The sequence below is a fragment of the Schistocerca serialis genome, chromosome 5, assembly GCF_023864345.2.
Source record: "Schistocerca serialis cubense isolate TAMUIC-IGC-003099 chromosome 5, iqSchSeri2.2, whole genome shotgun sequence".
Lineage (NCBI taxonomy): Eukaryota > Metazoa > Arthropoda > Insecta > Orthoptera > Acrididae > Schistocerca > Schistocerca serialis.
The window spans coordinates 749,560,955-749,586,449 of NC_064642.1; the positions used below are offsets into that span (position 1 = coordinate 749,560,955).

Consider the following 25,495-nt stretch of genomic DNA (forward strand, 5'->3'; position numbering starts at 1 on the left):
AATGGGGACAGGATGTACTCACCCTCAATTGATATCATGATCTCACCAATGAATCTGAACCTGGTGAAAATTGACAAAGTGGGCAGTATTTTTGCAGCAATTTGACAAGGAAATTAGTTACATTAAGGGAGAATAAAATATAATAGCAGATGCCTTGTCAAAATCTCCATGGGTAAAAAGGAAAGGAATATAATATAATATAATGTTACAGAAAGACATTTTAAGGATTAAGGAGTTTGTTGAGGATGAAATTTTGAATGTTTTGATATAAAGAATCTATAGCTGGAAATGTGAAATAAAGTTTCTATAGCACTATGCACTTTCCGCACATTCGGCAAGCTAAATGATATGCACAATACTGTAGTTTCCAAAACATTTATTGGTGGTAGCACACAATCAAATACTGTAAACTGAATCCGTAGTGTCACTGCTGTAGAGTAAATGTTCAATGTGATAACTATCAATTTCGTTACATAATGTGCAATGACGAACCGTGTTTTGTCTGATTCTCTGTGAGATTCTGCAGTCCCCTCTAATGATATCAAATGCAGTAAAGATGCACTCAGTACACTCAGGTACTGATCATACTGCTGTGGAGTACACAAGGGACTTAACACAATTCCAGGAGGAAGACATCAAAAGAGATGATGTCGGGGAGCACACAGGCCCTGGGACTGGGCATGTCCTCTAATTATTGTCTACCTCAAGTTGTCTGTGATATATGCCCCGTGACAATGATCAAAATGCGTTGGAACACTGTCATTCTGAAACTAGCGTGCAGCTGCAAGGGAACATCTTCCAGAAGTTCAGGTAAGGTGTTGTCCACAAAGTTAATATACAGTGCATCATTCAAATGATCTGGTATGATGTGTAGTCCAATGCAGCAATCTCCATGAATTCCAGCTCAAATGTTCACTGAGAATCTCACCTGATAACTTCTCGTACAGGCAGTGCATGGATTTTCAACAGCCCAGTTGTGGCTGCAGAAATTTTATTTCACATTACTGGCTATAGGTTCCCCATACGAAACATTCAAAATTTCGTCCTGTACAATGTTCCAAATGCTTAAAACATCATTATGCAACATATTGTATTGGATACAAATAGGAGCCCTCTCAGGATTTGGAAGGGGTAAAACATGAAAAATTGATAGGAGACATGTCTCTATATAAAAGGCAATATCCTGACTAACTCATTCAGTCACTGACTCCCAACTGCCCAGCCCAAACCATTAAGAACAAAACTTGAAATTCACAGGTAATGCTGATCTTATACTGGAGGCATCAATTAAAAAGGATTGAAATTAGAGGAGGAAAGGTTTTTTGAAAATCTGTCACTATTAGGACAATTTTGAAATTAGACCTGCAAAAATTGGTATTTGGATTCTTGGTCAAAAATAAAGAAATTTGTGTTCGGCATTTACAGAAATTTAACCCCTATGGCAGTGAATTAATGATTGAAAGGCTTTTTTGAAAATAAATCATTATTAAAGAACTACTAAAGTACTTTTAAAGCTACATCTATGAAGATTGGTATTTGACGTCTAAGTTAGAAATAAAAAAACGTGTTTCAGTGATTTTGGAAATTCAGCCCCTAAGGGAGTGAAATAAGGGATGAATTGTTTATGTAGAGCACTTGCCCAGAAAAGGCAAATGTTCTGAGTTTGACTCTCAGTCCAGCACACAGTTTTAATCTGCCAGGAAGTTTCAAAAAAAATTATGTTTCACTGTTTTTGGAAATTAACCCCTATGTACGTAAAATACATGATGAAAGTTTTTCTGGTAACATTTAATTATGCAAGTATTTTTGAAGCTAAATCTATGAAACCTTGTATTTGGTTTCTCTGTTAGAAATTTAAAAAAATGTATTTCACAGTTTTTGAAAGTTCAACCCATAAGGGGTGAAATAGAGGGTGAAATGTTTTATGACACTGTTTCATTATGAGAGCATTTTTAAAGTTAAATCTTCGAAAATTGGTATGTGGCTTCTCAGTTAAAAATGAAAAAATATTTGTATCACTGCTTCTGGAAATTCAACCCCTAATGGGGTGGAACAGGGCCACACTGATTCACTGACTCGTCATTGCCTAGCCCCAACTCCTAAGGATAGAAACTTGAAATTTGGAGAGGAGGTTGATCTTATCCTGTAGACATTGTTTAAGAACAGATTGTTCAAAATACCATTCCTATGGGGTTGAAGTAGAGAATGAAAGTTATTATGAAAATATGTCGCTATTAAGACAATTTTGAAGCTACGACTACGAAAATTTGTATTTGATTTCTCAGTCCAAAACAAAAAAAAAAACATGCTTCAGCATTTTTGGAAATTCAACCACTAAGGGCATAAAATACTGAGTGAAAGTTTCTTTAATAAATCATCATCAAAAAACTACAAAAGCATTTTACTGCTACATCTACAAAAATTGGTATTTGACTTCTCAGTAAGAAATAAAAAATATGTATTTCAGTATTTTTGGAAATTCAGCCCCCTAAGGGAGTGAAATAGGGAATGAAAAGTTTTATGAAATTGTGTATTATGAAAGCCTTTTCAAAACTAAATCTACAAAAATTTGTATTTGGAATCTCTGTGAGATATAAAAAAATACTTGTTTCACCATTTTTGGAAATTCAACAACCCAAAAGGGTGAAATAGCGCATGAAAATTGTTTAGAAAATGTTTTGCTAAAAAAGCAAAATCCATGAGAATTGGTATTTCACTTCTTGGTTAGATTTAATGAAATATGCGTTAGGGGTTGAAAGCTTTTATGGAAATATCACCGCAAGAATGCAAAAGGCATGATTAATAAAAACATTGGACTCCAGCTACCAGAATCACCTTTGGTCAGAAACACATTTGCAAAAGAAAATGCTTTCGAAGCCTCAATTAGCATGAAAATTTAGAAGTTACTACAATTTGTGAACTAAATCAGAGAACTTTTACTTATGGACTGTCTGACAGCAACTGAATAAAACACAATTTTAGTGCCATATGCGTTTCGCCTTTATTTTCTGCCAGGCATCATCAGTGGCAGGTTGCGTGGACAATTTCTTACATATTATGTTCCTGTTGCATTTTTGGTGTTGTTCTTCTTCTTATGAATACCAATTTGTGGTTTTGTCCACATTCCACAGCACTATGCACTGAACGCTTGTTTTAATGCATTTTTTTGTGCTTGTTTTAATGCAAATTGGCATTCATAAGAAGAAGAACAACACCAAAAATGCAACAGGAGCGTAATATGTAAGAAATTGTCCACGCAACCTGCCACTGATGATGCCTGGCAGAAAATAAAGGCGAAACGCATATGGCACTAAAATTGTGTTTTATTCAGTTGCTGTCAGACGGTCCATAAGTAAAAATTATCAATATACCGTAATATTACACGCAACTGAGGAAGACAGGACTATAAAAGTTGAAGATGTTAAATCAGAGAAAGCTGTTTAACAGTCACAGTAACAAACTGACTTTGTCAGACTTGTTTCGAAAAATAAACAGCTCATTAACACATTAATTTTTCAGCAGGCCTAATACATGTTTATAAACTTATTTTTGTTATAATTACTATGCAAATTCAAGTGAAGCAGTGAGCACTAAGCTAGTCCAGAAATATATGGTGTAGACAACAAAATGAAGATGAAAATTTGAGAAAGGTTAAGCAGTATTAAAATTCTGGAAATTCACCGAAAATAAATTCGTACTACAAAAGCAGTTATTGTTTAGGCAAAAATCATCAGACAGTCAAGAAATTTGTCTTCCTCAACAGCTTGTGAACAAGCTAATTTATTGCTTATATGAAAGTTATGGCCAGTCTAGAAACAGGAAAATACTAGAAAAACTAGAAGAAAGTAATTTTTTATGATTTATGTAGGAAAGTAAGCTCCAGAAGAAATATTTGCGGTTAATCTGTTAGGATTATTACCTACTTCTACAGGATGTTGCATACATATATTTGTAATATTGGGTAACAACCCAAAATATGTAAAATTTTATCCTGTAAAAAAGGCTAACATCAAAAACAGTAGTAGAAAAATTTGACCAAGACTATTTACGTAAAGGAAGCATTCCTTAAATATTGTCTTCTGATAATGGGCCATAATTTACTCCAGAAACGTTACTCCAGAAAGATTAATGCAATGTATGAGGTTAAACAAGATAAAACATGCAAAGATTTCCACAAGGAAACATGAGTGGGATGGTCATGAAGGAAACTAACATCCTGTGTTGAACTTACTGCAGGAAGCAGAGTGCTTAGACAAGTAACACAAAAAACTTTTGTAAAAGTAGTGAATAATTTATGGAATGGAGCTACTGATTTGCCCCACATGAACTAAAGTTTGGTGAGAAACCTTCCATTTATTTTAAGTGAAATAATGAGCCAAGGGAAGATTAAGATAGCATAACAAGTAATGGAAAAGAGGGCTTTGGAGAGAAAAAAAATATATTGCAGTACAAAGAAGCAAAAGGTTTAATGTAGAAGTATTGGTTCCTGTTAAATTATAAGAAAATCAGTTAAGTACATGCAAAGATTTGTAATTTTTGGTCTCTCTAAAGTTGCTAGGACTTCCCATGGTAATGTACATGACTGAGTACACTCAAAATCCAATAAGTAGTATGATGAAAAGAATATCATTGATTTGAAGCCCTATGTACTGCCTGTGAAATATCTGAGAGTGAGTCAGCTAAATAACAGTTACTGTGCCTTTGGGATATGAGAAAAATATCATTTGTGATGAGAGCAGAAGACTTTTGAAGCAAGCATGCAAGGAATTCTTTACTCTTTACTGAATTCACTATCTGGTGTACAACACTTCCCTGGTGGGTGAATCCACTCTTCATTTCTTGGTTCATGCAATGCTTGAGACTGAAGGGAAAAGGTGTGAGGCTCAGCTGTGGCCACCATCGCGACCCTGTGACATCAGGAGTGTGATTCTACTGTGGCAATCAGTGTTTACACAGGAGTCGACATGTGAATACACAACTTCTCTGTGTGCATTCCATTTCATTTTTACTATCTTCAAGCATGAATGGTGTTAAAATGTATTTCAGTTTTGCTGTTGAAATTGACATAAAATCTTTTGATAATATATTTTTGGAGCAACAGTTGTACAATAACAACTTGATCAATACATTTGTTTTTAATTGTGCCATAAAAATCTGATTTATTATTTTTGATGATACACTAAATCCACTGTGAATTTTTTGTTGTATAATTTAATGGCTGATGGTCATCTGGTATTTCACAGCAACAAATATTTGTAAATACATCATTCATAACTGCTCATGTAGGAACAATTGCCTGTTTCAGGAATAACCTAGTATTTCACATTTATCCGTCAACTACAGATCAAACTGCATCTTGTTCGTATTTAAATTAAAAATTATACATCATTTAGATTTTTCATTAAAAATTACATGTTAAGTATAGGATACCACATTGTTATAAAATTGTTTTACATCATAAACACAGAGTAGTTGATTAATAGGCTCTGTTGATATTTCACAATAGAAATGTAGGGTAGGTCTCCCACTTTTTTGCAGTGTGACAGTCTCATAAGAGGCATGTGATCATTTTACAAATTTGAATTTTTTTAAATTTATACATTGCTGTTATGTTTGCTGGAGAAGAATTTAGTAACTTGATGTTTAGCAACTCAACTTTATTTATGTGTTTTGAGTAAACTCTTCTTGACAACATCTGTAGAAAGATTACAAGTCATGAAAGACACAGCTACTAAAATTAACTATTCTAAATAGCCAAGTCACTTATGACTTTTGTAGCCTTTCTGCAGATATTCTGAATATGAATTTACTTGAAATGCATCAATAAAGTTGACTTGCTGAACATCAAGCAACTAAATTTTTCTCCAGAAATCATAACAGCAGTGTATAAATTGCAAAATTTCGAAGGTTTCCAAATTCAGCTTTCTGCCAGGGTGTCAGAAATTATTTTGGATGAGAGAGAGAGAGAGAGAGAGAGAGAGAGAGAGAGAGAGAGAGAGGGAGGGAGGGAGGTAGGGAGGGAGGGAAGGAAGGAGAGAGAGAGAGAGAGAGAGAGAGAGAGAGAGAGAGAGAATGGGCTCTATTATAGGGGGAAGGTATGGCTAATATTTTTAGTTCTTTGAAATGCAGCCAGCATGACAACTATCCATTTCGAATTATTGTCATTACTCTCACTACCTTCTTGCAAACGCACTGTTTTTGCACCTGAAGAACTGCCCCGTAGGTTCCATAAGTAAAGTGAGAGTGGAAGAAAGTATAATGTGAAGACTGAAGCTGTTCCGTGCTGACACACAGTTCTATTTTCTGTAGCAAGTACATCACTTGTGGTATTTTAACCCACTGACTGCTGCTTGCTTAGTGGTGCATGTTTCACTGCCAGGCCACGCAAGGCACATGGCAAAAGGTGTGAGGCTCAGCTGTGGCCACCATCGCAACCCTGTGACATCAGGAGTGTGACTCTACTGTGGCAATCAGTGTTTACACGGGAGTCGACATGTGAATACACAACTTCTCTGTGTGCATTCCATTTCATTTGTGGGTCCAAATGAATTCCTAGTAGTCCGACAGATACACATTCATTTTCCTTTCCACTTAATTCACAGAGAAAAAAGTAAATTGTCTCAGCTATGCTTTTATTTAACATGTCGACTGCCACGTGGCCACTGGCAGCCACAGCAGGTGGCTCTGCTGCACCAGCAGCAGCCTTGTGTGTGTTAATATTAAGTTTATTTTTGTGTAGCCACTGTACAGATGTGTCAGCCATTGTCACTGCTTTCTATTTCACTTTGTCTGTTTTGGGATCAGTCATTACAAGGGTTGTACCATCAGAATATATTACTGCATTGTAGGACAAAGAATTAGGAAGATTATTTACGCATATTAAAAAAAGAAAGGGTCATAGGACAGAATTAAGAGGCACTCCTGTAATAATAGGCAGGGCATCTGATCTACAACTACTTACTGTGACAACCTGTTTTCTATCTAACAGACACAGTTGTTTAGTGATACCTCAGTGTCATCAATATCATATTTTTTCAAATTTAGAAATATGGTATCATGTTGTATAGTGTTAAATAGTTTGCCTCCAACCAGAGATTTCTCAGCTTCAATGGTGGTCACACCAGGCGTAACAAGATATAGTGAAGAAGAGGGTAGCTTCCTGTTCTCAAAGCAGTTCTTTCAGCAGTGTTCTATGAGCTTAAATATTATGAGAATGAGGGGTATTAGCCTGTAACTGTCAGGACTGTTTTTATCTCACTTCTTATAAACTGGGACAACAGCTGTGAATTTCAACACATCACGGAATTTTCCAGCTTTCAATATGTATTTTTTAAAGGTAAGTCAGATGAGACACTGTAATATCACTAAATTGTTTTTGGATGTAATTTGAGAAGCTATAGATATTTTTACTAAGTAAGTTACCTAATTTAGATACAATTGGCACACAATCTGTCAACTAACCACAGTCTGCTTGAAAGTAATGTCTCACACATCAGGTATACCGTACCTTCATTGCAAAGTCTCACAAAAAATTCAAAACAGCTTGAACTGTGTAAACGCCATATTGGGGAAACACAAAACCACAAAGGAGACTCCAGTCTTCCCATTATCCATTTGTTTCCTGTTACAAACAAAACTATTTTTAAAGTAGTATTTTGTGTGTCCATTAGACAGAGTGGTCCAAAATCAGTCTAGTTCATACTCCTGTTATCGACACATATTAATAGGTACAGTAAAACATGAAGAATAACCAGTACTCTAGCAACAACTCAGCAATGCTCCTCCTACATAGCAGTAGCAGTCAGTGTGGGCCAGGGCAGTGCAGTTGCAGCTAGAGTACTGGCTATTCTTGTACCTGTTAATACATATCTCTGACACAAATACTGCCCTAGAATAACACGGGTGAGCTCTAATGAGTGGGCACATAAAATTTCACTTTAAAAATAATTTTCTTTGTAATGGGAAGCAAACCAACGCTTTCTGATCTGCTGAAAAAACAAAGAAAATGTGCTTGACACCCCTCCCCCCCCCCTTTTTCCCTTTTTCTCCCTACATCTCTGCTTCATTACAGGATTGTCAGTTTTTGTCATTGTGTACAAAACAAAAAAAATAAGTTTCTGAGTAGTTTCAGGTAAAGAGTGTACCAGTGACTTTATTGCATTTGCTTGGTGTATGATCATTTTTGACTATTTAGTTACTTGTGGACTGAGTAAGTTGGTGTGAATATCAATAAATGTAACTGTCAATGTTGTCACAGGTAATCAGACTTTCACATGCAACTTTGAATAACTTATCCCGTAAGTGTACGATGTCAACTGCCTTTAATATTTATAACCTTCTTATCAGAGGAGGATTGCTGTACACCAGGGCTTCCCAACCTGTGGTCCGCAGACCCCTTAGGGGTCCGCCGGCTCTTTCTAGGGGGTCTGCAGCCCCCTTTCACCAAATCGTGTAAAATAATGAGTAAAATTACTGAATAAAAATGTGAAAATCAAATTCATCACTAATTTTTTTTTTTTTTTTTTTTCGTGTGATCCCCAAGCAGCCTTTGTGGTTCCTAAGTGAGAACGTATACACAGTTTAGTGCCGGAGAATGTGGCTTCTCTGATTGACTGTTTAGCAAAAATACGGGGGTCGTTTGTGCCCAGGCTCACGGCGCTAGATGCGCTGAAACCTTTTACGCATGCGCGGAGCGAGCTTTGTCGACCAATCACAGAGCTTGCTGGCATGTATGCGGTCCCATGCATCATTAAAAGTTAAACTTGCTTTGTCACTGCACTACTTATTTCATAAGTCAATTTTTGACCAGTTTATTACTTCTAACATGGATCAGTGGCTGAAGTCAGGATCACTGAAGAAGGGTGCAGTTTCTCCATCGCCTTCACAACAAGGGAAGTTTCCAGTTGAAATGAATGAGGAGGGAGGACGACCAAAGGAAGACTTTACATACATTTGAACATTTTTCTTCAGATTTCATGAACCCCCCCCCCACACACACACACACACACACACACACACGACTGTTATGAAATATGCATGCTCCTTACACAGCAGTAGCCAAATAGTGGAAGTGAACAGACCAGAAGCGGCAGCTTGTCAACAGCGAACAATTTGGACGTGGCGTTGATTGCTCTTGGAGGAAGCCAGCTCCATCGTGTGAAATTTCAATTACCAAGTCATTTTAATCAGGCTATAGTGTTTTGAACAAAGTAAGTAAATCCACTAGTAAGTGTCTGGATACAGTGGAAATTCAAATTGGATCGTTAATTTCAAGTTGTTTTCATTCGTCTCTAAACCAAAGACTATTGATGCTTAGAGGGAGGGGGGGGGGGGGGGGTCATTGGGAACATGGCACTTGTATTAAGCTTTCAGTTCCCATGGGTTTCGCTCTGAAATTTAAAGTTACTGTGCTCTTGACTGACTAGGGGTCCGCCATGGATTTTCGACTGAAGAAGGGGTCTGCCAGCTGTAAAGGTTGGGAAGCGCTGCTGTACACTATAATTAACATTTCCAATAGTCATCCACAAGCCTAAATGATCTTACAACATTGGATATATCACACCATAATCTCATCTGTTTTTATTTAGGTTGGTAATTACGCTATCCAAGCATCCATTTGTCTTTGAAGTAATTTCCTTGTGAGTAAAAGTCAAAGCAGGGACATGATATTTAATGATGACATACGGAGTAGATATTTAAGAAGATAACAGAAGTTCAAGTTTAACATTCAGTATGTTAAGTTATATGTGAGTTAGTTGGCATTGACGTAAAGTTCCACATCAGTCAGTATTATGCATGCTGCATTGTTCAATGAGTGCCTGCAGTTAGCATGCGGTATTTAACATTCTCTGTCAATTAAACATAAATTCAAGTGACCCAGTACTACATAATTAGTGATAATTTTCACTTGCATATAAGTTTGCTGACCTGTTAAATGAAAAATACAAACACTAAATCAGCAGCTGATCATCTTCATGAGAGATATTAAGGCAAAGGTCCCAAGTTCAAGTTTCGGTCCAGCACAGTTTTAATCTGCAAAGAAGTTTCATATCAGCGTACACTCCACTGCAGAGTGAAAATTTCATTCTGGATGAGAGATATTGTTAATAAATGTATATAAATGCAAAAATATAATCCCATTATGCTAGTGTACCCTTAATTTGGAACCACTTAAAAATCTTCATCAATCGATTAATGGACACTGAAAAGAAAAAAAATCTATTAAGGAGCACATTTGGCAGGTAACCAAGCTTGCAACATCAATGCACATTATGTCCTAACCTATTATGTCATCAATAACCTTTCCCTGTACTTAATACACAAGTGCAGATCTGCTTCAGCTTAACTGCACATTTCCTGTAGTGTAGGAATCACACAGGATCATTCTGTCCTGCAGAACAGCCACAGTGTCATCTGGGAGTGGGGAGATGGGCGAGGAAAGGGGGGAGAGGAGGGAAGGCACATCACCATCCTACGTCATGTTCCTCCTTCGATAACTGTGAATGTAAAATGTACAGCTGTCATTGACCCAAAGATTTGTCCGAGCACCAAAGTGAGTTATAAGGTATGGTCATATTGGGGGTTGTTTGCCCTCTTCTCACTCCAACTTCTGAACAGATTTACTCCTCACACAGCTACAGCAGGACCTACATTATCACATGGACTAAGAGGCATGTTGCAACTCGTCATTTTTCACATTAACAAACATTGGCAGACATGAAAGGAGTGACTAGTGTCTGTCCCTGATTTCACTATGTCACTTCTGGCATCACTCAAGTAGTACTATCAGTAAACAATTATTACCATGCACACATCTGTTGCTGACACAATATATGTGACAAAAATGTGCTCGATCCAGACAGCTGAGGTGGGCATAGTTTGTTCGTGTTCAGTATTGTAGTTGTGGCTTATGTTTTGCTCCAGTATTGATGAACTGCAAAGAATAATAGACAGATGCTAAATCAGACACATTGTTTTCCAATCGCTTCAGATTTTTGTTGAGTGTTTACCAGGCCAATGTGCAACGGTGGAGGAATTATGCAGAAAAGGTTTGCCTGACTTCTTCACCTATTCATATACCTCTTACTTTCAGCACTCTCAAACATCAACATGGAACTGTCTTATTTGCCCTACATTCAACAAAATCGCCCATTTACATTTTGTCGTGTGTCATTATGTAACTCAATGGATAATTACAGTATTTTATAGTTCACAGTGGTATCAAGAATTACATATTGTTAAATTTTGTTCTAAGAAACACACAAAGAAAATAAAATTCCTATATTCTGGAAAGACACATTCCATCTTTAGGGAAAGAAAACAGAAAAAGTTACAGGGGGCATGAGAAGTTTGGGGAGTGGCATTCAGACCCATGGTTAAGATGGGGACCTTCAGGAGGGGGGAAAGGAGGGATAATGAGGAACCATTTTGTAAGTCTAGGTCAGACAGTCCCTCAATGAAACAATCCCTAGCATCAAGTATGACAGCTCTGCAGTCTTTGCCACTGGGAGAAAGATAATAGAGCAGACTCCATTCAGGTCATGGACTATGCAGACTTCCTTAGAAGTAATGTATCACGTTTTTTGGGGAAGGACTGGAGATTATTCCTAACCTTGGGTATTCCTGGAATCCCTGAAGATGGTGGTTTAGTGTAAAAGGATCTCTTTCAGACTGGGTCCAACATTTGCCCCCTCCCTCCTCCTCTTTTATTATTGTCTTTGAGGTAGAGTGGTATTTCTGAGTAGATTTTCAGTTCACAGCCAACTAGCCCAATGATTACCCCAATTCAGTTCTAAACCTTACGCCCACATGACCCTCTGCTTCTGAGACATGTATTCTGTTAAATGCCTTCATATTTTCCCCACTTTTCCCTTATCTGTCATGGTTCCTCTTAACGTGACTTGAGTGAACCAATCACCCTCCTGCCCCCCACCCCACATATTTTCTTCTTCATTACTTACTTCGAAGAAGAAATCTGTTCCAAAAGGTAGATGAAGAAATCAGATTTCTTAATATGTGTTCCTACTAACTGTACTAGGACTTGCCTCATCATAAGTACAATACATTCCCTGTTCCTCGAGACTTCTACCAGGGAATTCTGGCAGTGAAAAAAATCAATTGGCATCAGACTACATTCTGGTCAGTGCAAAATTAACAAATAATACTACTTGCAGTAGAATTGTGAGACAGTATTTTCTAATTTGTAGTGACGTGAGTCTATTTCAACTTCATAAAAAAAATGTAAGAGATCATTACTTCTGTGTATCACAGAAATGTAAAAGCCAAGTGCATGTTTGTTTTATAGGCTTCCTCCCCTACTAACATTGTCTATGTAAGGCAAGGATCTCCTTATGTAATATCTTTGCTGCTGCTGCCCCAAAAGTTTCTCAACATGATTCCCTCATTTGAGCACATCCCAAGCAACCATACACTCACGATGAGTGCAATAATGAAGCTTCTGACAAGCCTGTTTTAATATATCTTGAAATTAAACATTAGTTACTCACAGAATCCATAAGAGTCATTAACAGCTAGATGCTTGCTTTAACCACCTAAGAAATGTAAAAAGAGCAATAGTTGCAATCATATTACAGTATGTCTGACAAGAAGAAAGTGTCCTGCTGACCGAAAGCAAATTTCACTCTGTCCTTTGTTAACTGTGTACACTGCACCTGAATATATAGTGATCAGTCTTCCCTACCACTGCATATAATCAACCTTAATAATCCAAGAGGCATTTTCAGAAAGGCATATCACTTTTCAGATGAAGTTATCCAAGACAGAGTCTGCTGAGAGTCTCAAACAAAGAAAGTACAAGCAAACAACTTGTTTACAATCAAAATACATACATGTGTTAGCCAAAAGCTTTTCAAAAGAACTGCAATAATGTGTGATGCTAGAAACTGAACTAAGACATCGGTCAAATGCAAGGATGTAGAGGCATACATCACTAGAGGTAAGATAAATACTGCCTACAGGAAAATTAAAGCGACTTTTGGAGAAAAGAGAACCACCTGTATGAACATCAAGAGTTCAGATGGAAAACCAGTCCTAAACATTGAAGGGAAAGCAGAAAGGTGGAAGGTGTATATAGGGTGTCTATACAAGGGCGATGTACTCGAGGGCAATATATGGAGATGTCTGAGGCAGGCGAAATACCCTCAGCCTTCAAGAAGAACATAATAATCCCAATTCCAAAGAAAATGCCGACAGGTGTGAAAATTACTGAACTATCAGTTTAATAAGTCACGGCTGCAAAATTCTAACGCGAATCTTAACAGACAAATGGAAAAACTGATAGAAGCCGACCTCAGGTAAGATCAGTTTGGATTCCATAGAATGAAACACGTGAGGCAATACTGACTTTACAACTTAACTTAGAAGATAGATTAAGGAAAGACAAACCTATGTTTCTAGCATTTGTGGACTTAAGAGAAAGCTTTTGGCAATGTTGACTGGAATACTCTCTTTCAAATTCTGAGGTGGCAGGGGTAAAATACGGGGAGCAAAAGCCTATTTACAATTTCTACAGAAACCAAGTGGCAGCTGTAAAGAGTTGTGGGACATGGAAGAGGGAAGCAGTGGTTGAGAAAGGATTGAGACAGGGTTGTAGCCTATCCCCAATGTTATTCAATCTGTATACTGAGCAATCAGTAGAGAAAGCAAAAGACAAATTTGGAGTAGGAATCAAAATATATGGAGAACAAACAAAAAGTTTGAGGTTTGCTGATGACACTAATTCTCTCAGACACAGCAAAGGACCTGGAAGAGTGGTTGAAGTGAATGGACAGTGTCATGAAAGGAAGATATAAGACGAACATGAACAAAAGCAAAATGAGGGTAATGGAATGTAGTTGAATTAAATCAGGTGATGCTGAGGGAATTAGAGTAGGAAATGAGACACTTAAAAGTGGTAGATGAGTTTTGCTATTTGGGCAGAAAAATAACTGATTATGGTCGAAGTAGAGAGGATATAAAATGTAGACTGACTATGGCAAGGAATGCATTTCTGAAGAAGATAAGTTTGTTATCATCGAGTATAGATTTAAGTGTTACAAAGTCTTTTCTGAAATTATTTGTATGGAATGTAGCCATGTATGGAAGTGTAACATGGACGATAATAGTTTAGACAAGAAGAGAATAGATGCTTTCGAAATGTGGTGCTGCAGAAGAATGCTGAAGATTACATGGTCCACATAACTAATGAGGAGGTACTGAATAGAACAGGAGAGAAGAGGAATTTGTGGTACCACTTGACTAAAAGAAGGGATCGGTTGGTAGGACACATTCTGAGTCATCAAGGGGTCATCAATTTAGTACTGGAGGGAAGCATGGAGGGTAAAAAACATTGTGGGAGATCAAGAGATGAATACACTAAGCAGATTCAGAAGGATGTATGTTTGAGTAATTACTCAGAGATGAAGAAGCTTGCACAGGATAGAGTAGCATGGAGAGCTGCATCAAGCCAGTCTCTGGAAGGAAGACCACGACAACAACCTGGAAATATTATATAATGCAGTTATTATATATTTGAAGACTGATAATTTATTAGGTATAAACTCAATGTGTAACTATCTTTGTCAGACATCCTTTCAGTTGAGTGATATTTTGATAGTGTGAATGTATCATATATGTGCTCCACAATTCTATGAATAAATGACAATACTTCACCTAAAAGCAATGTTAGTGTCATTCCTTCTACCAACATTAATGGGATACCACATATAAATAAAACAAACATGTCTTACAAGCTGCTGAAGAGACTTCACAATTAAAAAGAAGAACATGTATGACACAAAACAAACAGACTTTTATTTAGTTGTGAAGATGAAACATCTCCATGAATAATAATATAACTGCAACTAAGGGTTGGCAGAACACATACAAAATGATAATGTGCAATGGCAATGAACATTTTACTGATCTTTTCAATTTGCCTGTTGAGGCACCTTTTTTAGTAAAATGTTAGTTGCCACAAATTTATTTGTAGTGCCAATGTTTAAGTCTCCCCCACTGTGCTACAGCAAGGTGTTACTCTTCTTTATCTAATGTGTGCCAGAGAAATAAGGAAATGCTTGTCTTATTAATAATGGTAATGTATTGTATTGCAGGAAAACATTGTGCCAACCATCAAATATTAAACAATAAATAACTTATAAAATCTTGCACTAGATACCATGCCATACAAAAATTGTGTGTGTACATTCCTCATAGAAACTGTACCCACTGGATGTCAACTGCAACTGGCAGTGGTCATTCAGAACACCTCAGACAACATTAAGTACACCATACTTACAACTGTTATCCAAAGACCATATTTATTAATTCTGGTGACCCAGCATAAGTTAATACGTATTTAAACTAAAGTACATCACACAACATACATGTCAAATTAAATTATTTTTTGGAGTACCAAAGAAAAAACACAAGCAGTGTAGCACCAGCAGCCATGACAACATTAATGCTAGCACATTAATTACAAACAGACAAAAAAAGGAGAGTGCACAGGAAGTGCCAAACAATGAGAATGTTGCTAGCACCAAGGATCCATATGAACACAATAAAATATTTCAATTGACTCTTCACAGAGCTTCTTACAAAAATAATATTTATCACATAGATTTGAGTAACTTTTTTATTTTTTTCAAGGTATTGGCTCACAGTTTCCAGCTGTTAAAAGAACACACTGTCCTTAACTTTATATATTTTTTCTGTGCTTGCCTCATGGCACCCTTTTCCTTATCTCATGTCTTATTACAAATGTAAATGTAGCTTACTAAGATTAAAAAAAGTACTTAGTGCGTGTTTAGAAAGCACAAAATCATCTTAACCGAGAATATAGTTTTCATTCTTACTGATACTTCAGTGATCCTGTGGTGGACACACCTTTGGTGAAACTGAAACATGCAACTCTGTGGTCACACAGATGGTGGTGGTGGTATTCTTCCCGACAAGTAATGACTGAACTACTTAATTTTCATGTGAACTTTTCAAGTTGTTCATTTGAATCGTGTGTGCATATATTACTTTTTATTTTTCATTCGTTTGGTTCAAAGCACAGTTTCTAATGTTGCATGACTGCCGTCCTGAGATTTGTTTTAAAGTTATGTTACAGAAGTAAAACACTTCTCTGGCATATGAGAGTTGATGACAGCTGAATCAAAAATTACAGTGAGAAATAAGGAGGCTCCCACTGTGAAGCATAGTGGATCCTGCAACAAGCCTCTCTAACAGATTAAAATTTTAAGTCAGAATTTTACAGAAACCTGGATTACGCCTTTAGCAAGACAACATAGCAGCATCTCAGAAAACAACAGTACACCTCTGTCTACCAGTACCGAAGCTCTATTCTATCAAGACCTCTCTCCTATGTCTTCACGGACATTCTTGCATACATTGCTGGTCTCTCGTCCACGTGAGGAAAGATACACCACAGAATGGCTGTAATAACAACCTAGTTGTTGATTAAAAGTTTTGATGTAAAGATGTTGGTTTGAACACTGCTAGTTATAGGGGGAGACAATTTAATGTGGACTCTGACTGCAATTCTCCAAGTAGCACATTCTAAGGAAATTTAAGTAATCTTAAAATAACAAATCAACACAGAAAATCTTTTCTTAAAGTTAAGAGGCAGAGAAACTACAAAAGCAGAAAGAACACACACACCTCACAGGCCAATAAATGACGGCAAGCTGCCTGTATAGTGCAAACAATCAAAATCTGTATTATGAGACAGCCTCTACTAGAGCAGATGTCAAGGCTCTCAGGAGTTTACAAAAAATATCCACAGTTTGAAGTTATACCAGAGTGAGTTAATTATGTTTAAAACTGATAGTGCATTCAATAGTCTGAAACAAACTGTGCAATCAGTGGTGTTTCTAAAATTGGTGCAAACAGTGCCTCGAGGGAGGAGAAGCTAGTGGTAAAGAAAATTTGGTTCAAATGAGGTAGTACATAACCACTCCACCACCTTTCCTCAATCTTGGATGAGGTGAGCGAAGTATCTGCTGTGGATGGCCATTTGTCTACGTGAAGGTGTAAAGTGACAATTTAGTTATGAATTGGTGAAACCAAAAAAATGTGAATGTGAATTGAAGGTGTTGGTAGCAAAATGACCTGTAGCAAGAACAAAGGTGTCTTTGCTTGTCACGTGCAACACTTGCTCCACACTGAATACATGTCATTCGGATGACATGTTTACCCTGCTTTGAGACTGGTTAGGTCATTTCTAATTTCAGAAACAGTCCATTGTTGCCAACATTCTCTCTGAATTTAATATTATTATCATGGTTATTATAAACAACTAAAAGTGGAAGCAAAATGTTGTATTACATAATGAAGAAATCTTCCACAGGTATTTCAGTGGGTATTATGTATAAAACTGTAGGCCTATGCCTTACAGTTTCCTTCACAGTATGTCATGACATGGTGAAGAGAGACCTGATTTAGTATGAATACAAAAATATAGAGGACTCAGGTTACATATTCACATCTTCAAGCACTATTTCAATGTACAGACTATTTACATAAAAAAGGTTAAAATTATCATTGACCTGAAGGTTGGTTTCAACAACGGTAGTTTTTATTAGCCGATGTCTCATTCCATACCTGCTTCTCTCTTCTGTCAAAATAAGCACATCCAATTAATTACAGGATTACTTCCAATACAGCATATGAACACACTAGACTATAAAAGTATGAAGTGAGTCGTGCCAGGACAAAAAAAAAAAAAATCTTGGACTGACCAAGGGATGGCCTGAGCTTCCAGACTAAACTCATTATCTGACAATTCTGATGAAATGTCAAGACATGTAGGCTACATTCAAAAATATCACTGTTAACAATTTAATTTGAACTGGGGTATGTGATTTAATTTCTGAAATATTTCTTAGCATGTGTCATTTCAAGCATGCAAATTTTCTCTCATTAACATCATCCAAGAAAAGCACAGAAAAAATATCATTATAAAAATCAGGATAGTATTCACAAGCTCTTTTGCAGTCAGGTGTCCAATTCACCTCCAGTAGCTTTGGCTGCATGGATTTTCTATCATTGGAATCTGTCTGCCAAGCCAACATAAGGTCTGCTGCATACACAGCCCTCGACTGGGGGCTATATGCTATTCCAGCAGGGGGCATTTTACTTGATGCTGCACTGAGCATTTCTCTAAATAAGGAAAATATTTTTTCTTCTATTTCTTTCCAGGATACACTAGGATACTGTTGCTCAAATTTCACAACAAAATCATCACACAGCATTCGATAGTGTGTTGCATTTTCATTGTAATTCATAACAGTGAAGTGTTTCTCATAGTCATCCAAATTATTTAAATCAAATGGTTTGTTTGCAAATCTCAAGAAAAAATTTCGATATACAAATGCTGATAATGGTTTTATACTCTTGACTAATAGAACATATCTTAAATCAAATTTCACAGCTCCACAATCGGGTCTTTGAAAAAGTATAGGATCCTCAACGTACTTCTGTGCTATTTTTGGTCCACTTAATGGAAGTCTTAAGATATAGTTCAAATTATCTGTAATGTGTGTGTCCAAACCTCTCGCAAGATTAAATGGTTTGCATATCCAATGGTTATCTAGACCCTTCTCTGCCCTGTGCTGATAGTAAGACACAAATTTAGGTAGCTCTGTCTTTAAGTTGTATGTAGTTGGTAGCCAAACTGGGTACGTTACTAGTGTGTCTTTGCAAACACTGCCACTTTCCTTTGCCGCCCGACGACACACAATGGCAAGGAGGTCTTTAACTGTTATTACGTGTTCAAATGGAAATTGATTTACAAATTTTTCAGAACACGATTGACTGAATTCCTTGAAGTCTTTGAAATGTTGAGTATACCACAGGATGTCTGCATTTTCCTCGTCGTTGGTTATTTCAAATTTAGGATGCGTGAGATAATCATTAACATAAGCATACTGAGAAAAAACTAGTATCTTATCCTTTGAAGTGACACTGACTGTCGCAATTTTTGATGCGTTTGGTAATGTTTCTGCCGTATGCCCTTGCAAGAAATACGAACTATCTGGTTCTGAATGTTGGAAAGGTTCTGAAAGAAATGATTTTGGCACCCATGGAATTAGAAGTGCATCTCTAGTTTTGGAATCGTATCGAGAACTTTCAATGTAGTCTCTTGTTACTTCTTCGCCATAATCCACATTTTCAATAGGAAATAACAGTGTGTACGTGATCTGGTCGGGTAGGAAAATAAATGGCACAGTCCTAAACGTCGGATTATCAGAGTGCGGGATTGCAGAACCAAACTCGTCCATCACATACCAAACTGGCATGCTTTCTTCAATGTCATCCCGTGAAGGAACCGAGTATGTTTGGTTGAATTTCCACATTTCGTCGAAGACCTTGTTGATCAGAACCTCTGAATGCTCATCCGCGGATTCCTGAACACCCATCAAGTGAGCCATACGATCAAGCAAAGCCGGTATACTTCTCAAATTCTGCCTCGCGGAATCAACACGGTACGTCCATGCATGATCAATCAGATAGATATGCTGTGGGTCTGAAGCATCCACCCCGGCTTCACACGATATGAAAACACGATGCTGTGGTCTGTAAGTGTTAACATAATCACCACTTTCGTCGTCCTCGTCATATTCAATCCGTGCAACAGAAAAAGTATTCCCTGCGTCAAATATTTGATGGTATAGTTTTCTGCACAGCGTTTTCCAGTAACGATCTGGTACAGCAGACGATTCAAGCTGGATTCTGTGCAGTGCTATGAACGCAGAATAAACTGATACCCCATCCGGCAAAGACGGAATATCCATTATCGCACGTTAGTGTCTCCACGAAATCTAACAGTGGCTCAGAATTTCATGGCGAACGGCAAATTCTAATAACAATAATAGCTAGCGGGTACACCACGCTTTCAGGCTAACCTCACCACACCGCCAAAGCCTCACAAGTTATACTACACAGTACACATTTACACAACTTCTACTACTGCCACTTCGTGCACCTCAATTGAACAAATAACGCTCAGGAGAACAAACGAGGATACAGAAGCGTTGCCGTCGCCGCGAAGTTTGAATTTAGTGTGGCAAGGCAAGTTTCTGTGTATCTTCCACGTGCTTTTAACAATAATTAGTAAAAATACTTACGGCAATGAAAATCTGAAGGATAGATACGTGGTCATACGTAATACCTCAATCACATTTTAGGCTCAATCCAATAAAAGTTATTGGTATATCGGTATGTTCTGGTGGATTCTTCATTATTATTTTCTTCTTCCTTCAGCAGGGTGTTGTAGCGCCTCATACTTTCCGCGCCTGCCGAGAAAAATGGTAAAGAAATCCCGCTTTATGCATAGCATGGTTTTGTTTTACTTACTCAAACGTGTTTCAGCACTTTCTGTGCTATCTTCAGAGGGTTTTATTTACTTAGACAGTAACCCGAAAGAATTAGCAAATTATGTGAATACCTACTTTAGCAGCATTGCAATGAACTTACAGAAAAATTTTCCAAAATGTGCTAATCAACCAATACAGAAGCATACAGCAAACTCAATGGTATTGCTTCCAACTACTGAGGAGGAAGTATGCAATGTTGTAAGGCAATAAAAGAACAAAAACTCGGCAGGTTTAGATGAAATCCCAATGTGTGTGCTGAAAAAAATGCATAAACGGTATCAAAGCTCCACTAACAGAAATCATAAATGAATCCTTCAAAACTGGTTGCTTCCCTGACTATCTGAAGCCTGCCAAAATTTTACCAGTTCACAAGAAAGGTGACACAGAAAACGTTGAGAACTACAGACCAATAGCCCTATTCTCATGCTTTTCTAAAGTGATAGAAACAATAATGAAAAACCGGCTTTTGAGTTATCTAAGTAAATTCAACCTCCTCTGTAATGACCAGCATGGTTTCAGGCCTGGTAGAGGTACAGAATCTGCAATAGCACAGTTTACAAAAACAGTTTTAGAAGCACTAGATGAGAACAGCTATGCAACTGGCCTTTTCCTAGACCTGTCTAAGGCATTTGATACAGTTGACCACCAGAAGCTGTCGCATAAATTAGAGGCACTAGGAGTAAAGGGAGTGGTTCTCAAATGGTTTCATTCACATCTAGAAAACAGAGTACAGTCAGACGAGATCACACATGTCTCCAGTGGATCAAAGTACATTGAGAAACATATATCTGATCCACAATATATCAATATTGGGGTCCCTCAAGGAAGTGTACTAGGCCCTGTATTATTTCTGGTATATATAAATGATTTCCCACAACGTATCAGCCATGGAGAGAAGATATTGTTTGCGGACAATAGCAACATAGTAATCACCAGTAACACACCAGCACAAATGTTGGAAAATTCTACTGAAGTGCTGAGGGATGTTCACAAATGGTCTCAGGAAAACAAAGTAACTCTCAACATAAAGAAAACAAATACAATATGCTTTAGAATGAACAGAAAACAGAGTCCCTTAAATTTAAAACTAGGTAACATCTCCATAGATGATGTACATACAACAAAATTCTTAGGGTTATTCATTGACACCCAAATGAAGTGGAATGAACATGCTATGAAACTCTCGAAAAAGATATCCACAACATGTTATACACTTAGAGTGCTTGTATCCGCATGCAGTAGTGAATGTTTGAGAACCGTATACTTTAGTTATGTTCATTCAGTAATCAGTTATGGTATTCTTTTCTGGGGAAACAGTGCTCAAAATTTACAAACAGTATTTAAAATGCAAAAGAGAGTAGTAAGAATTATAACAAAAAGCAGTAAGCGGGCCCACTGCAGAGAACTTTTCAAAATGTTAGAAATGCTAACTGTTCCTTGTGAATTTATATTCCAAACCATAGTGTACATCAAAAAAATACAGAAAATTATAGCACAAATAGCAGTTTTCATAACTCTAGTACAAGAACAAGTCACTGTCTTCACCTAGACAGGAAGAATAAATAGCTTCTTGTATGAAGGTGTAAAACTGTATAATAATCTGCCACATAAAATAAAAGCAGCATATAACATGTACCACTTTAGGAAAAATCTTAAATTGCTTTTGCAGGAACACTGCTTTTACGCTATAAGTGAATTCCTTAGTACAAAATGATTGTAAATAGCTTTTGTTTCACGATATTTTGATAAGTAGCACAAATGATTGTAAATAACTTATATGTCACAATGCTTAACTACACGTAACAACAAACTGTATAAATATATGAATGTATGCAACTGACAACATCCATTCATTTTAAAACGTCCACAGATGGCTAAATAAATAAATATTTTAGCCCCGAGGTCTAGAGCACCTTGTTACTGTCCACGTGGCTCCCCCTGTTGCAGGTTCGAGTCCTCCCTCAGTTAGCGTAAGTTAGTTTAAGTTAGATTAAGTAGTGTGTAAGCTAAAGTCATCTATATTTAAATGGAATGTCTCCTCTAAAAACCATATCCGTCATGTCTCGGAGTTTAGACTATTACCAGAAGTATAGCAAGAATAATCTCATCGATTGTTTTCCTAGCATGTGCTGGAAACATTTCAGCTAAAACACAGAAATTTTAATTTCACTTTAACAAGACTATGTTTCATCCACCTCCCACAAGTAATGTCTTTTTGGATTCTGTTAAAGATGACCAGGGGCCAAGGGAACTCAGTGTTTATAAAATTCCATGCCACTATGGTAAAGTAGATATTGGGCAAACTATCTGTACTGTTGAGGACGTGTGTGGAAAAATCCAGCAGAGTATTGCTTGTCTGAGTGAAATGCAATGAAGCATATAGTGAGACACAGCGACTACTGCTGCTTCTCATTACTGGGATTCTGTTCTGTAAGAATCCATTGAAACTGGAACAGCTGAAAATCTTATTGAGGGGGACGAGAGCTATCCTCTGACCAAGTTGTGGAACCATTGACTGACCTGCATTATGACATGGCACCCTATATTGACAAAAGAATTTGACAACTAGTTACATCAGCAATACCTCGATTTTGTTTGCCTTCTTCATTGGCAGCACTGCTATTATCTTTTGTGGACAGGACAGTACTTGTAACACTTGGCACATGCACTGAGTACTATATGCTGGTCTGTATAGGGTGCCAGCTCCAGTGTAGCATCAGTCTGATGAGACTCAGCAGTGGCAACATCTCACTGAAGATGACAGTCTGGTGAACTGGACATATATTGTGTCAGCTTGACTTTAAGATCCAAATGGAAACCTGAGAAGAGGATCTATAAAGAAGAGAATTCCATACACAAAAATCAACAGCCTAATTAAACAGGTACTGAATTAATATATATCACTCTGCAATAAACCCAGTTTACCACAACAGAAGTATGTGTATAGAAATATGAAATGTTGCACTTCAATAATAATAATAATAATAATAACTTAATATTCTGTAACTACAGTACTAATGATTCACAGTGAGAATCAGCCAACTCATCCAAATATGTGGTCAGCAAGGATGCCTATGCAATAGTTTGTAGGTGAGGCCTAGGCCTCGGGGTATTGAGTATTTTTAATATTTTGGAAGACGAATGCCAACCTGTAAGTAGCCATAAAAAAGTTCCTGTTCTGACACTGTTAAAACCCTGTGTAATACAGACTTCTAAATCATTTTATTGAAGAAAAACACCTCACTATACAATATTTTTTCCTTTCCATGACAGATAAGGGGGGGATGGGGAAGAGAGGGACGGAATGGCCTCCCCTTGCCCCTCGGTATGGAGACCCTTTCCTGGATGTAAAAATTTGTAGGGATATTAAATGGAATGATCACATAGCCTCAGTCATAGCTAATGAATGTGGCAGATTGGTTCATTGGTAGGACACTGGGAAAATGCAGTCAGTCTGCAAAGGAAACTGCTTCCACATCACTTGTGCACATTATTTAAGAGTACTGCTCAAAGTCGGTGGGACCTATACCAAACAGGACTAAGAAGGGATACTGAAAATATGCAAAGGAGGGTGGCATGAAAGATCACAGATTTGTTTTACTCACAGGAGAGCATCACAGACATGTTGAAAATCCTGAACTGGCAGACTGTTCAAAATGGACAGAGTAAAAAACGAAGAGGTACTGAGAAGAGTGGGAGAGAAAAGACAGTTACTAGATGTAATAAAGAGAAGAAAAAGAAACTGGATTGGGCATATATAAAGAAAGAATGATGGACTGATAAAAGCAGTTTTAGAAGGTTATGTAGAAGGGAAAAGGAAGTGAGGAAGGAAGAGATTCCAGATACTGGATGACTTGATGGACGGTAGAACATACACCAGCCTTAAGAAGGCCTACTTACAGCATTTTAAGAATCAGTGTTGAGAGTAAGTATCTAGAGATATCCTTAACCTGCTTATGTATCACACTTGTAGGGATATGAGGACAAGCTTGGACTAATTATTGCTTGCTAGTGGAATTTAAGCAGTGCAAACTATTTGGTTAATATTAGAATTTGTATGAACAGAAGATCATTGTACAATAAGAACCAGTTGAATGTGACAGAACAGATGTGAAAACACTGACCTCACTTGCAGGGATGGAATTTGCTCTATCTGGAAATTCTGATTTAGGCATCCCTACATCATTTCAGTCAAATGTCAGGATGGTTGCTTCACCAAGGCCATGGTCAATAACCTATTCTATCCTCATACAAACACTTTTTGTGTCTGTATGCTTTAGCTGTCTATTTTCATAGTTTTGTGATTACAAATCTTATAACATCAGATGATCCTAGGATGAATACATAAATAAATAAAATTCTTGCCCTGCTCCATACATGATTGGAACAGAAAGACACACTAACATGTATCACATAAAACTGCCCTCCCATCTCACACCCCCACTATTCCAAGCTACATATGGTTACCATCTATGTAAAGTCTCCCCCCCTCCTCCTCCTCCATCTCTCTCTCTCTCTCTCTCTCTCTCTCTCTCTCTCTCTCTCACACACACACACACACACACACACACACACACACACACACACACAGCAAAACTGAAATAACGCGCCACTCTTCAATCAAATGAACATAGCACAGTTGCATTGGAGGGCCTATATACACGGATATAGGCTCTCTCGCTATTATTTATTTTAGACTGTGGTTATTACATAAACTGAACTATTCGACTGGCCGCAAAAAATTTCGTGGTTTCCTGATAAAATATATGAAATGAGTGTGTAACAGTTACTGTCGACAATAGCAAAACAAATTGGTGTTTTGACATCTCAAAAACATGGGACGCAAGACTACAGCAACAGAAAGTGACACGCTAACTAACATAATATAACATACCAGTCTGAAATGTAGCAATGACAGAAAAATAGAAGTTTTTGTTGCTTGCAGATAACAAGCCTTAGAATGGTGCCTACACAGTAAATATAAAACTACCAGCGTAAAATTGTCATAAGAGTAAAACATTCAGTGGCTCTGCTTATGTCATGTGTCCATTAGGTTTATGTGTAAACTAACGTAAAATTTAATGCCCCATGATTGCTACTTTGTACATGGAAAT

General features: G+C 37.4%; 1 protein-coding gene across 1 annotated transcript; it reads right to left on the bottom strand.

Moving 5' to 3' along the window:
- Nucleotides 1–14,787: 14,787 nt before the first annotated feature.
- Nucleotides 14,788–19,956, bottom strand: LOC126481103 (tubulin--tyrosine ligase-like protein 12). The gene has a single exon (XM_050104623.1). It carries the CDS (start codon nt 19,797–19,799, stop codon nt 17,898–17,900), a length of 1,902 nt encoding a protein of 633 aa, XP_049960580.1. The 5' UTR covers nt 19,800–19,956; the 3' UTR covers nt 14,788–17,897.
- Nucleotides 19,957–25,495: the final 5,539 nt, after the last annotated feature.